The sequence below is a fragment of the Watersipora subatra genome, chromosome 8 (assembly GCF_963576615.1).
Source record: "Watersipora subatra chromosome 8, tzWatSuba1.1, whole genome shotgun sequence".
Taxonomy (NCBI): Eukaryota; Metazoa; Bryozoa; class Gymnolaemata; order Cheilostomatida; family Watersiporidae; genus Watersipora; species Watersipora subatra.
In genome coordinates, this window is record NC_088715.1 from 37160344 (window position 1) to 37175215 (window position 14872).

The 14872-nt window shown below is 34.3% G+C and overlaps 1 protein-coding gene across 4 annotated transcripts in view; it reads right to left on the reverse strand.

The window, feature by feature from the left end:
• Positions 1-14872, reverse strand: part of LOC137402123 (sodium/hydrogen exchanger 7-like) — a 72463-nt gene that overhangs the window by 1340 nt on the left and 56251 nt on the right. The window contains exons 11-16 of one of the 4 annotated variants that reach the window (XM_068088592.1): positions 14484-14532; positions 8951-9010; positions 6511-6599; positions 5768-5906; positions 2872-2949; positions 2109-2137 (exon numbers count right to left, since the gene is read on the reverse strand). In XM_068088592.1, coding sequence (XP_067944693.1) covers positions 2111-2137; positions 2872-2949; positions 5768-5906; positions 6511-6599; positions 8951-9010; positions 14484-14532 — 442 coding nt within the window. In that variant the 3' untranslated portion in view covers positions 2109-2110. Of the gene's footprint in view, positions 1-2108; positions 2138-2871; positions 2950-5767; positions 5907-6510; positions 6600-8950; positions 9011-10140; positions 10211-14483; positions 14533-14872 lie in introns of those variants that run through there. The other 3 variants (XM_068088590.1, XM_068088591.1, XR_010979467.1) reach the window with 3 other exon arrangements.

Sequence of the window (14872 nt, forward strand, 5' to 3'; positions counted from 1 at the left end):
TATACAAGACACACAAATGTTATACGGTAATGAGAAATGAATGTATGTTTTGACATTGCGATGCTTTTTGCAAAATTAGGCAGGTACATGGTTTTTGCTAAAAGGTAAGGAAACTGAAAACTGCACGCCAAATATGTTATATATAGCTCAGTAAATGCGTCTAGATAACATTACATAGAAGTGCATACATACAGGCATAGACATATACATGTATATACATATATATATATATACATACATACATGTACAATCGTACCTCGACATACGAGTGCCCAACATACCTGCAAATTGAGATATGAAGAATACTTTGAACAAGTCAATTGATTGTGTATGTTATAAGCTGAATAACATAATAGGGATGTATACTGGTTAGTACTGAGTTAGAAGATTTGTGCATTTCTAAACAATGTTTTGATGGTGAACGAGGTGTAAAGAAAAAGGAAAGGTGAGAGAAAATAGACATCTAGCAAAAAACAACTGTAGAGAGAGAAATAATAAAAATGGATACTGTTAAAAGCACACAAGCGCAAGCACTGGTAAGTTACATTGTGTATGTCTAGAAACAGCGAGTGCCAGAGAGCTATAAAAAATGCTTAAAGAATAGAGAAAGTATGATATTATTATGCTTTATTATTTATATTGAGGTGCTGACTGATGTTCTAAAAATCGAATCAAGGAAATTGACCAACCAGAAGCTGAGATATAGCCAGCCAAACACAGGTCCACCAGAAGACAAGTGTTTTGGTAATCCTCATATTAGCATCAATATATGACGTATGAAATCGACTTGTGTGCTATTGGTCAATTAAGCCAACTAATGCGCTCTCCCAAAACAATCACGGCGTTTTAATTGGTTTAATCTCTGAAAGTATAGAACAATCAAATTGGGCCTAACAATCATTGCTCTGAGAATTCCGTACCAGTCCCTCTGACGTTTAGATTAGTTTTAGCATGAAATAATTACACGCATCTATTATTTCGCAACATTTCCCTATCTTGCTAGTTCAGCTCAGTTTTGTTGTTCTCCCAATTCCCCATTCAGACTCATCTTTAGCGCTGTTCAGATTTTTTTTTATCTATAGCTAATAAATGGAATCAATTAAATCAATCATCAATCTCGGTTATCATTTGGAATCTTCTACAAATTATATTAGTTACATCATTTATTCTATACACAATTATATTATTATTTTGTATAACATTCATTATGATTATTATATTATTCATAAAAATAATTTTTTAATTTAATCATAAAAAATAATCATAAATAAGATAATAGATAAACAGAAGAATCAAATCTAAAGTTATCGTTTTCTTTTTTTACAGAAAGAGCAGCGCGGTCAAGTTATTCTTTTTAAAATTATGGCTGTAGCGAACATACAGTCTGTTAATAGTGACGATAATCATGAAAATCAACTGAATGCTGCAGTAGGTACACAGTAGAAAGATGAATGAACAAAAATTCACATTCCCATTTCTGATTCTAAACAAACTGCAAATCACGGATATCGTATAATATAAACTATACACGCGCCGTTCGTTGAACAGAGGATCTTTGAAGCATATCTGTTGAGATCGAGTTAAAATTTGAGGCACAACAGTCAAAATCTGCTCTTCTGTTTTGAAAAATCAAGGCAAGGGGTTGTGGGCAACTGCCTTTACCACACAATGTTTTCTTGGCTTTCCTGAGAAACCAGAGCTAGTCTGTAAATTCTTTACTATCGCGAGAACCGTTTCACATCTCGTAGCCTAAAACAATCAGTATACGTAACAGCGGTAAGGGTGCGCAACTCCGGCACATGTCCAATAAGTTGATTTCATACGTCACAATTCTCAGGACTTTCGAAGAGTTGTTTCTCTGATTCATTATTAGGTAGACCTGTGTTTGGCTGGCTACATCTCAGCTTCTGGTGGGTCAATCTCCTTGATTCTTTTTTACAACATCAGTCAACACCTCAAGATACATAATAAAGCAGCATAATATCATACTTTCTCTATTCTTCAAACTGAGGTATCAAAACTTAAAATAAAACAATGAAACACTCAAACACTATTTGTAAGCGCAACGCAGGAAGCCCATAACCAAAAACAACCATGATGAAAATTACCATTATATGATAGCATTTTCTGTCGTTTCCTGCAAAACACACAATCTAGGTTAGATGTCATCTGTTTACTAACTCTATTTAGATAACTTGACTCACCGACCAATCAAATCGCTCGACGTGATTATCTAATATTAATAGCCTGAGCACTACTCAACAGCTACACAGTTCTAGAGCATCAAATGAGATGCAGTCAGAGATAGAATTTTACAACCATCAAATCTTTAGTTTGTCATTTGAACAAGAATAGCCTCTGAACACATACAGTTCAATGCTGAAAAGCCTAGCATAGAAAACCATGCTAAGATATACAATGAAGTAGTTGAGCGCATGACATGACTTCAAGCGTGAGATCCTGATACCTCGGAGTCCTCTCTACTTTCACGATAAATACAGCCTGTAGTCATTGTCTCCATCCAGAGGTAGAGGTGGTGATAGAGATAAGTACTGTAACCAACTCTACCTTAGCCTTAGACCAGGTAGTTTTCACTAACTACTCTACTGTAGCCTTAGACCAGGTAGTTTCCACTAACTTAGCTCACCTATTTATTAATATTCTCACCTCCTCTTGAAAATTACTTCAAGTCTGAAGTTAAATATGTCCCCCATTTTGTTTCATACGTGGAAAAGTGGTAAGTTACATTTACACCTATCTGCTAGAACATTACATGTTATATAGTTTCTATTTTGTACTGACAGATTACAGATTCCTCTTCTTTAAAAATATCGCATGAGGTCAAGGTCAGTCATAGGTGAGTAAGCTTACCTGCATCTGGCCATTTGATGTATTACTCTGTAGGGTGAGCTCATCTTCGTCTAACATAATATCTACATCGCTATCGACCTGACAACAGAGATTACAGTCTATCCCTAAACAGAACAGTATACCGAACAGTATACAGAACAGTATACAGAACAGTATACTGAACAGTATACAGAACAGTATACAGAACAGTATACAGAACAGTATACAGAACAGTATACAGAACAGTATACAAAACAGTATACAGAATAGTATACAGAACAGTATACAGAACAGTATACAGAACAGTATACAGAACAGTATACAGAACAGTATACAGAACAGTATACAGAACAGTATACAGAACAGTATACAAAACAGTATACAGAATAGTATACAGAACAGTATACAAAACAGTATACAGAACAGTATACAGAACAGTATACAGAACAGTATACAGAACAGTATACAAAACAGTATACAGAACAGTATACAGAACAGTATACAGAACATACACACACAAGTATTCATCTAACAACAATAAAATCATCTTCTTACAAAGAACTCGAGGTACAGACAAACACAGTAGTATTAGGTATGAAAACTGCAGTAAACCAAGTAGAATATACTTGTAACAGAGCATGACACAACATAGTAGTTAATATCTAGGTCAAGTAACATTTACTATTATAGTAAATGTTACATCTATAATACATGTAGATGTAAGTCTAAAGTAATATCATTATTTTGATATGGCAGCGCATTGTGATTGGTAGAGGAAAGAACCAAGTGTTACTATTAGCTAAACACGGTTGAACAACTCTGATCAACGGGTTAGAATTCTGCTATTAGTATGGATATCACCCGAAAAGTGAGTAGAGATGCAAGCAGCCATTTTGTTTATAGACCAGATGTTGATACGAAAATATTCATTACCAATCATGTTCATAGTAATTATTTGAAATATTGATAAATAAAAATCATTTTATATAATCCAATTGCTATACCTATCTATGATGGTATTATTGTATTGTTTATTATTATTGTATGAATTAGCTATTGAATTCTTGTAGGAAACAATTCAAAGTTTTAACTTATGACCATTGTTTTAACTGGCCCCAAACTTGATGACTAAATATCATATGATGAAACTTTTGTTAAACAAAACAACCACAATAAATGAGTAATTGTATAATTTTTGAAAACTTCTTTTCGACTTATCGACTTGGGCACACACATAGGATGTGTTTGATACAAGAACCAATATGACATAGTTCTGGCTTGGATTAAACCTGACTGTTCGTGGCGCCTTGTTAAAATGATAATTTAATAAGCTTAAAACAAAGCACTAGTATCATTGAGTTTTATAAGTTATCAGCTGTTAAGTATAAAAGCCCCGATACAGGGCACAAAAAGGGACAGCAGCAGAGTATTGTGGTGTGATCACAAGCGATATACGATGGTTATATCTATCTATGATGGTTATATCTATGATGGTTATATCTATGATGGTTATATCTATCTATGATGGTTATATCTATCTATGATGGTTATATCTATGATGGCTATACCCATATCGATGATGGTTATATCTATGATGGTTATATCTATGATGGTTATATCTATCTATGATGGTTATATCTATCTATGATGGTTATATCTATGATGGTTATATCTATGATGGTTATACCCATATCTATGATGGTTATATCTATCTATGATGGTTATATCTATCTATGATGGTTATATCTATGATGGTTATATCTATGATGGTTATACCCATATCTATGATGGTTATATCTATGATGGTTATATCTATGATGGTTATACCCATATCTATGATGGTTATATCTATGATGACTATGATGATATAACCATCATAGATATAACCATCTATGATGGTTATATCTATGATGGTTATATCTATGATGGTAATATCTAACTATGATGCATGCTAGTCGCAACACATTTTGGAATCAGAACATTGTCCCACCTATAAACAAATGTCAGCTGGTCTGCAACAATGAAGTGTTGTGTACAAGTTGCTGGTTAGCTGTTAGCCACATACAAATAATAGCTTGCTTGAGCATCTATACACACATTTATCCAGCCAATGGAGTTCTCTCTTTGAAATGCTAAACTATTGTATTTATTCAACTAATGTGCAACTTTTTCTTTTTGCATGAAATTTGGTATAAAATAATTTTCTCATCCAATCTTGTCTACATTTTTCATAATAGTTTTGCTGACATTATGATATCTATAATGAACACTAAACTATAAGGAACAGCATACACATGACACTAACACATGACACTAACACATAACACATACACTAACATATATCTCTGTATTCTTTTTGTTATAAGGAAACAATTTTCAAAGAAAAATATTTTTTCGAATAGAGTCCATCTTCATTTGGCTTATCAATGGAGCATTTATGATTTCGGGTGCCTGTATTTCCCTGCCTTTAGTAAAAATTTTATAGCATTTTTATATGTTTTGCTTCCAATTGACCAAGTTGCAAAGTTAGACTTCATGAAATGTCACTTTTGAGGTATCCGTTTTGTCATATCAACTTCGATTAGGTAAGTAGTTGTCAAATAGTCTGTACAGAAATCATTACATAGTGTTTAGGTGAGATTGGACAACTCCCTGCTCAATAAATCGGACAACAGTGCATTTTGCCCCGACCAGTATTTACTAGTGTATTAGATTGGAAATTGTGATAGGTTTTTGTATGTAGGTCATACTCAAAACACGGTAAATCATAGTGCAAAACTACAACAAACAAGAATTTATGCAAAGAAACAATTTAGTGAGTTGAACTGGCATTGAATATACTATGACCAAAGGAGTACTATATAGTGAAATACTATATACAAAGGAGAAATCTGATAGAGTTAAACAGTGACAGTACCTCGCCATTGCCGCGTCCCGAACTCTTCTCTAGCTGCTCTGTCGTAGTTAAAACTCTGCTTAACAGTTTACAGAATCGACTGTTGGGGAAGCTTTGAGCTAGAGTACTTCTGTAGTGGGTAAATATTGGTTTGAGCACACTGAGAAGCTGTGTCAAGGAATATTAGGTACCTGACAAAACTTAATAGGGTGTTAACCATGACTCGTGAATCTTCTCAATTAGGAACTGTAGTTAGAATCAGCAGTAACCATGATATGATGACATAGGAGAGCTTGGAATACAGATAACAACCCCTTTACGCGTGTTACCTCAAGATAATCACATTGTGCACGCAACTCCCAGAATAGTGTTTAAACCAAGTAATGTCCTGTTATACAGTTCTACTAGAACAGTAGAATCAGCTTAGTCGTAGATTCATAAATCAACTAAATTATTTGTTTTAACGATTCAGCATGGTGATAAACCTTCATTGCAATATGAAAAAATCCAAAAGTTCTTTAATTAATTATTCTCAGTAATACTCTAACAGCTCTATTGACGGACTGACAACTCCAACTTTTGCATTTTTCAGCTAATTTTTAAACCTTTTATTACATAAAAAATAATGAATCTATTCGCTAGAACTAAAATAATGATATATTGCAAGTAGGTCATTAATATAGTAGGTCATCGATACATGTAGTAGCCCTGCTGAGCAGAGCTACTACATGTATTTCAGGGAACAATGCTCTAGGAAAGGATACGCATTGTCAAAATTGTTCCATATCTTGACCATCCCTGATCTCTCCACCACAACTATTGAAGAATCAGGAGGTGGAGGCGTTGAAACAGCCTGCCGAAAAAACATGAGTAAAAGTTAAAAACATACATTAACTACAATTGAGTGAACTTATTCAAGTGGGTGGATAAACCTGAATGCATTTTTAAACTGGAAAATTTACACTTGAATTCAACGCATTAAATGAGAAGAAATGAAGCAAAACAGGAAACTGAAAAAGAATGAAAGTAAAACTGACGAGTCGACACTTACGAGTAATGGGCGCTACAACAAAACGACAGTTGAAGCAAGCTCAAGCGCAGCTTGGCCTGATAAGAATGAAGAGGGAATAACAATTTCTCAATATTTTGTTACGACCTTGGAAAGTTTTCAAAGACACCGGCTATTAGCAAGAGACTACCTCACGATCACGCAGGGTAATGTTAATATCAATGAAAAGAGAGTCAAGGAAAAGGCATTATCTGATGACGTTTATAGTAATAAAAAACTGAACAGAGTGCAGGCAACCCCTAATTATTGCTAAGCATTGAGGTTATCTCATGAACACTTTTGGACTCCCTTTAGTACACCAACCCCATAACTTGGTTTATAATGTGGGTTAATTGGCTGAACACCAAACCGGGCTTCATGAAGCCATTGACAAACCATGCAGTCAACACACCGTCATTTTTAGAAAATAAACAACCAACACTACATAACGGTACCCGCTAACAAAGAGTTAGCTCTACCCTATTATAGTTGTCTACCCTATTAAAGTTGTCTACCCTGGTGTACCCTCTTCCTTTACAATTTATAATCTTCTATAATCTCTAACATTCAATCATAATAGCTATAGTTTGATTTTACATTTCTTAAGAGTCGATATCTTTACAAATTAACTGGATTTGAAATATTCTTAAACTTTGTACCTGAGCAGTAGGGCCTGTGCTGCATCAGCAATATCTGCCATATTTTCAACTGAGCGCAATGAGGATAAAACTTGACTAATTATTTAAAGTTTTCCATTTGATTGGCAACTATGTGCAGACAACCCCTCAAATGGGTCATACAAAATTGATTGCACAAAACTTATTTTTCCATTAAACAAGCAACTCCGTAGTAAAGAATAAAATTACAAACTTGTCAGATTTAGCCAATTCCATGCTTCTGATAACTCAGCTGTCAGACTTCAATGGAACTGTTCAAGGTATAAAGTGGCAACTTTACACATCAATAATTTTGTCATATTTCAATTTGTGTAAAAACCAGTTTGAGATTCACCTCCCTCCATTTACTCTTCATGTGATGTAATGGCATATTTAAATGCTCCTGACTGTGAATTTGTACAGCTGTCTGTGCAATAAAAAATTTTACTTTTTCCGTATTTGTAGAGTGGATAAGTATTTGTAGAGTGGATAAGTATTTGTAGAGTGGATAAGTATTTGTAGAGTAGATAAGTATTTGTAGAGTGAATAAATATTTGTAAAGTGGATAACTCCGTAGAGTGGATAACTCCATAGAGTAGATAACTCCATAGAGTGGATAACTCCGTAGAGTGGATAACTCTGTAGAGGGATAAATGGGTGATTTGAGACTTTTTATGTGCAGCTCTTATAATATTTAAGCAGCCTCGATGAAATAGAAACAACAAAATTTAGCAAATTTATGGTATACTGAACTTGACTGATTGTTGAGCTATTGCAATGGTGTTATTTTGAATAAGATCAAACTGGTGCGAATAAAGTAAAATTGGTGCGAATAAAGTAAAATTGGTGCGAATAAGGTAAAATTGGTGCGAATAAGGTAAAATTGGTGCGAATAAGGTAAAATTGGTGCGAATAAGGTAAAATTGGTGCGAATAAAATAAAATTGATAAAAGGACAGCTAACCAATATTCTGTTATCAATAAAAATACTGGGCTAACTTAACAAAAGTTCCTCACAAACCTCGGAAAACATAAAATGATGAAATAGCAATCTTAGAGAAATAGTAGGCTAGATAACTATAAGGTCTCATTTGCCAGTAACCTAAGCTAGAGCTATGTACATGTACGTAGAAGCCTAATTGTAGCCTAGGTGATAATGATAATCATACAAACTATTTTCAAGTGCAGCAATACTCAACGCTGATAGCGTGACCGCCCCCCCACAGGGGCTCCATCAAACACCTTGCTAATAGCCTGGTAACTGGGGGAAAATTAGCAAGCTAGAAGGGTGGGGGTAACACTCATATCTCTCTCTCTCCCCCTCCCCCTCCCCCTCCTTCAAACGTTTACACCAACCACAAATTGGAAGAGTTGCAGGCAAATCATAACCAGATCTAGTAGAAGAAATGGCCAACACTAGAAAAAAGTGAACAGAATAACGGCGAGCAGTGCAAGCTGTTAGTATGGCACAGCCTGTTTTTAAAGAAAACTACATCCTTACCAGCGAACCGACAGCCATTTCGGCGGCAGGTCTACTTGTGCTCGAGTATGATCTCTGGTACTAAACCAAAGTATATAGAATGAGAGCCAATAATTATTGAGTGAGCGAGGATGAGGTTGACATAGACATGTATTTCCCTTTCCTAGAAACTAACGAAAGGCACCTACAATGGCTATATTACTTAAATGTTGACTTGCAACAAAATTCACATTACAGTTATTTGGTATCAAAATATTCACCATGTCTAACTCTGTTGTGTTGTAGGTGCCAAATACGTGGAAATGTGATTACAAGCCCTTAAAAGCTCAAGCTCAAAAACGAAAAGCTGCCGTAGATTGCAATCTGTTTATTTATCTGACGTAGTCATTACAGTTTGGTTATCGTCTGGTCACATGATGTTCTCACGTGTATTGAAAGGCCAATAAAAAGCTCACTATAAAACATATCGTAGCACTAGTTTATGACAAACACTTCGGGTTTTACCGAAGTCTCCGTATCAAATATAGATGCTCGCTACTTTACAGTTTTGTTTCGGCATTATTTAATCGTCAAGTCGTAATCTGATCACGTGACCCAATACTTCGCAAATAATTTTTGCAGCACTTCGATTATCACAGGAAACCAACAGGCTCGTCATGATTATCAGACAATGATATGTACTCCTTCGAGCTAAGGTTAAAAAGTTTAACGATTTTTTACGGTAAGTTATAAGAAATCAGTGCTAAAAGTGACAGCATTACAATGACGATAAAACAGACGCATAAGAACAATAGACATAGTTTTATTAAGTGCGTGAAGTATACTTGTGAAAATATTTCGACGAATGAAGTTGCATGAAAGTGTAAACAGAGACCATCCTGTAACAACTACGTCCTATTTGAGCCGTTTTGGAAAGCAAATCCAAACTACGGCGGTCTCGTGTGGCTGCGATTAACTGTTCGTTTTTTAGCTTTTAAGAGCCTGTAATCACATTTCCACATATTTTGCACCTACAACACAACAGAGTAAGACATGGTGAATCTTTTGATATCAAATAACTGTAATGTGAATTTTGTTGCAAGTCAACCATTAATACAGGGAGCCAATCATAGGAGACAACCCTAGTTGTTAGCTTGCGGTGCGAATTTACCAATAAATGGTAAATCATGTAAAGCTGACATATAAAGACAAGTGTTACCAAAGTCCCTTACGATAGAACAGCACGGACAGCAAATACAAGCAGTCCTGGTGCGGGTGGCTGCCTTGTGCAGGCATAATCACCTGAAACGTTACTAAACATACACTTTCTTATTGAAATGTAGGGATTGTCTCCCCTCATGAATGGCCTACACTATTATAGCACACATCATTTTAAATACTAATAGCAACTGAACTTCACTGATAATTGAGAGTTGATATTTGAGAGTTTGATGTGACACAATACATACCAGCGACAATTGAGTGCTGAGATATACACTTTATATATACACTATTAGAGACCTGTATGAACATAGACTACATAGCCTAGATAATAGGTCTTATGGAAGAGTACCTGAACTTTTAATGAAAGTGTAGCTTTGTATATCCATAGGAACTCTGCACTTCAATATAGCATTATATATAGCTAACATTAATATATAACATATATAGCATTATATACATTTATTGATTGTATCGTAAGTATTGTAAGTAGCTTTTTTAAACTGAACAAACAAGAAGCACTACATAAAACTTACAGATTATACTTACTTATACTAGACTTACTTATACCAGACTTACTTATACCAGACTTACTTATACCAGACTTACTTATACCAGACTTACTTATACTAGACTTACTTATACTAGACTTACTTATACCAGACTTACTTATACTAGACTTACTTATACCAGACTTACTTATACTAGACTTACTTATACCAGACTTACTTATACCAGACTTACTTATACCAGACTTACTTATACCAGACTTACTTATACCAGACTTACTTATACCAGACTTACTTATACCAGACTTACTTATACTAGACTTGCTTATACCAGACTTACTTATACTAGACTTACTTATACCAGACTTACTTATACCAGACTTACTTATAGCAGACTTACTTATACTAGACTTACTTATACTAGACTTACTTATACCAGACTTACTTATACCAGACTTACTTATACCAGACTTACTTATACCAGACTTGCTTATACCAGACTTACTTATACCAGACTTACTTATACCAGACGTACTTATACTAGACTTACTTATACCAGACTTACTTATACCAGACTTACTTATACCAGACTTACTTATACTAGACTTACTTATACCAGACTTGCTTATACCAGACTTACTTATACCAGACTTACTTATACTAGACTTACTTATACCAGACTTACTTATACCAGACTTACTTATACCAGACTTACTTATACTAGACTTACTTATACCAGACTTACTTATACTAGACTTACTTATACCAGACTTACTTATACTAGACTTACTTATACCAGACTTACTTATACCAGACTTACTTATACCAGACTTACTTATACCAGACTTACTTACACTAGACTTACTTATACCAGACTTACTTATACCAGACTTACTTATACCAGACTTGCTTATACCAGACTTACTTATACCAGACTTACTTATACCAGACTTACTTATACCAGACTTACTTATACTAGACTTACTTATACCAGACTTACTTATACCAGACTTACTTATACTAGACTTACTTATACTAGACTTACTTATACCAGACTTACTTATACCAGACTTACTTATACCAGACTTACTTATACTAGACTTACTTATACCAGACTTACTTATACCAGACTTACTTATACCAGACTTACTTATACCAGACTTACTTATACCAGACTTACTTATACTAGACTTGCTTATACCAGACTTACTTATACCAGACTTACTTATACCAGACTTACTTATACCAGACTTACTTATAGCAGACTTACTTATACTAGACTTACTTATACTAGACTTACTTATACCAGACTTACTTATACCAGACTTACTTATACCAGACTTGCTTATACCAGACTTACTTATACCAGACTTACTTATACCAGACTTACTTATACCAGACTTACTTATACTAGACTTACTTATACCAGACTTACTTATACCAGACTTACTTATACCAGACTTACTTATACTAGACTTACTTATACCAGACTTGCTTATACCAGACTTACTTATACCAGACTTACTTATACTAGACTTACTTATACTAGACTTACTTATACCAGACTTACTTATACCAGACTTACTTATACCAGACTTACTTATACCAGACTTACTTATACCAGACTTGCTTATACCAGACTTACTTATACCAGACTTACTTATACCAGACTTACTTATACTAGACTTGCTTATACTAGACTTGCTTATACCAGACTTACTTATACCAGACTTACTTATACTAGACTTACTTATACTAGACTTACTTATACCAGACTTACTTATACCAGACTTACTTATACCAGACTTACTTATACCAGACTTACTTATACCAGACTTACTTATACCAGACTTACTTATACCAGACTTACTTATACCAGACTTACTTATACTAGACTTACTTATACCAGACTTACTTATACCAGACTTACTTATACTAGACTTACTTATACCAGACTTACTTATACCAGATTTACTTATACTAGACTTACTTATACCAGACTTACTTATACCAGACTTACTTATACCAGACTTACTTATACCAGACTTACTTATACCAGACTTACTTATACCAGACTTGCTTATAGCAGACTTACTTATACCAGACTTACTTATACTAGACTTGCTTATACCAGACTTACTTATACTAGACTTACTTATACCAGACTTACTTATACCAGACTTACTTATACCAGACTTACTTATACCAGACTTACTTATACTAGACTTACTTGTACCAGACTTACTTATACTAGACTTACTTATACCAGACTAACTTATACCAGACTTACTTATACCAGACTTACTTATACTAGACTTACTTATACCAGACTTACTTATACCAGACTTACTTATACCAGACTTACTTATACTAGACTTACTTATACCAGACTTACTTATACTAGACTTACTTATACCAGACTAACTTATACCAGACTTACTTATACCAGACTTACTTATACTAGACTTACTTATACCAGACTTACTTATACCAGACTTACTTATACTAGACTTACTTATACCAGACTTACTTATACTAGACTTACTTATACCAGACTAACTTATACCAGACTTACTTATACCAGACTTACTTATACTAGACTTACTTATACCAGACTTACTTATACTAGACTTACTTATACTAGACTTGCTTATACTAGACTTACTTATACCAGACTTACTTATACCAGACTTACTTATACTAGACTTACTTATACCAGACTTACTTATACCAGACTTACTTATACCAGACTTACTTATACCAGACTTACTTATACCAGACTTACTTATACCAGACTTACTTATACCAGACTTACTTATACCAGACTTACTTATACTAGACTTACTTATACCAGACTTACTTATACCAGACTTACTTATACCAGACTTACTTATACCAGACTTACTTATACCAGACTTATTTATACTAGACTTACTTATACTAGACTTACTTATACCAGACTTACTTATACCAGACTTAGTTATAGCAGACTTACTTATACTAGACTTACTTATACTAGACTTACTTATACCAGACTTACTTATACCAGACTTACTTATACCAGACTTACTTATACCAGACTTACTTACACTAGACTTACTTATACTAGACTTACTTATACCAGACTTACTTATACCAGACTTACTTATACCAGACTTACTTATACCAGACTTACTTATACTAGACTTACTTATACTAGACTTACTTATACTAGACTTACTTATACCAGACTTACTTATACCAGACTTACTTATAGCAGACTTACTTATACTAGACTTACTTATACTAGACTTACTTATAACAGAATTACTTATACCAGACTTACTTATACCAGACTTACTTACACTAGACTTACTTATACTAGACTTACTTATACCAGACTTACTTATACCAGACTTACTTATACCAGACTTACTTATACCAGACTTACTTACACTAGACTTACTTATACTAGACTTACTTATACCAGACTTACTTATACCAGACTTACTTATACCAGACTTACTTATACCAGACTTACTTATACCAGACTTACTTATACTAGACTTACTTATACCAGACTTACTTATACCAGACTTGCTTATACCAGACTTACTTATACTAGACTTACTTATACTAGACTTACTTATACCAGACTTGCTTATACTAGACTTACTTATACCAGACTTGCTTATACCAGACTTACTTATACCAGACTTACTTATACTAGACTTACTTATACCAGACTTACTTATACTAGACTTACTTATACCAGACTTACTTACACTAGACATTATAAATAAAAAGTATAAGACTAGCAAAGGGTAAAAGACGAAACAGTAAAATAAAATAAAGCTTAGACCTACAGCGGCAGCAGTGAATTGTTGACTCTCAGTTGTGTCTTCAACTCCAACCCTGCAACAGAGTACTATAAGGTTGTATAAAACGGGTAACAGATTGAATGATAGGCATAAAACTTATTAGTTTTTATTGGTTATTAGTTACTGTTACCCTTGTACGAGTGGCCCTTGTTACGAGTGGCCCTTGTTACGAGTGGCCCTTGTTATGAGTGGCCCTTGTTACGAGTGGCCCTTGTTACGAGTGGCCCTTGTTACGAGTGGCCCTTGTTACGAGTCGCCCTTGTTACGAGTCGCCCTTGTTACAAACAATGAAAAATGTATGAAAATATAGCAAAACTGGGAAAGACTAAAAAGAAATAATTGACTTGAAAAGAATGATCACTGTAAAAGAAGCT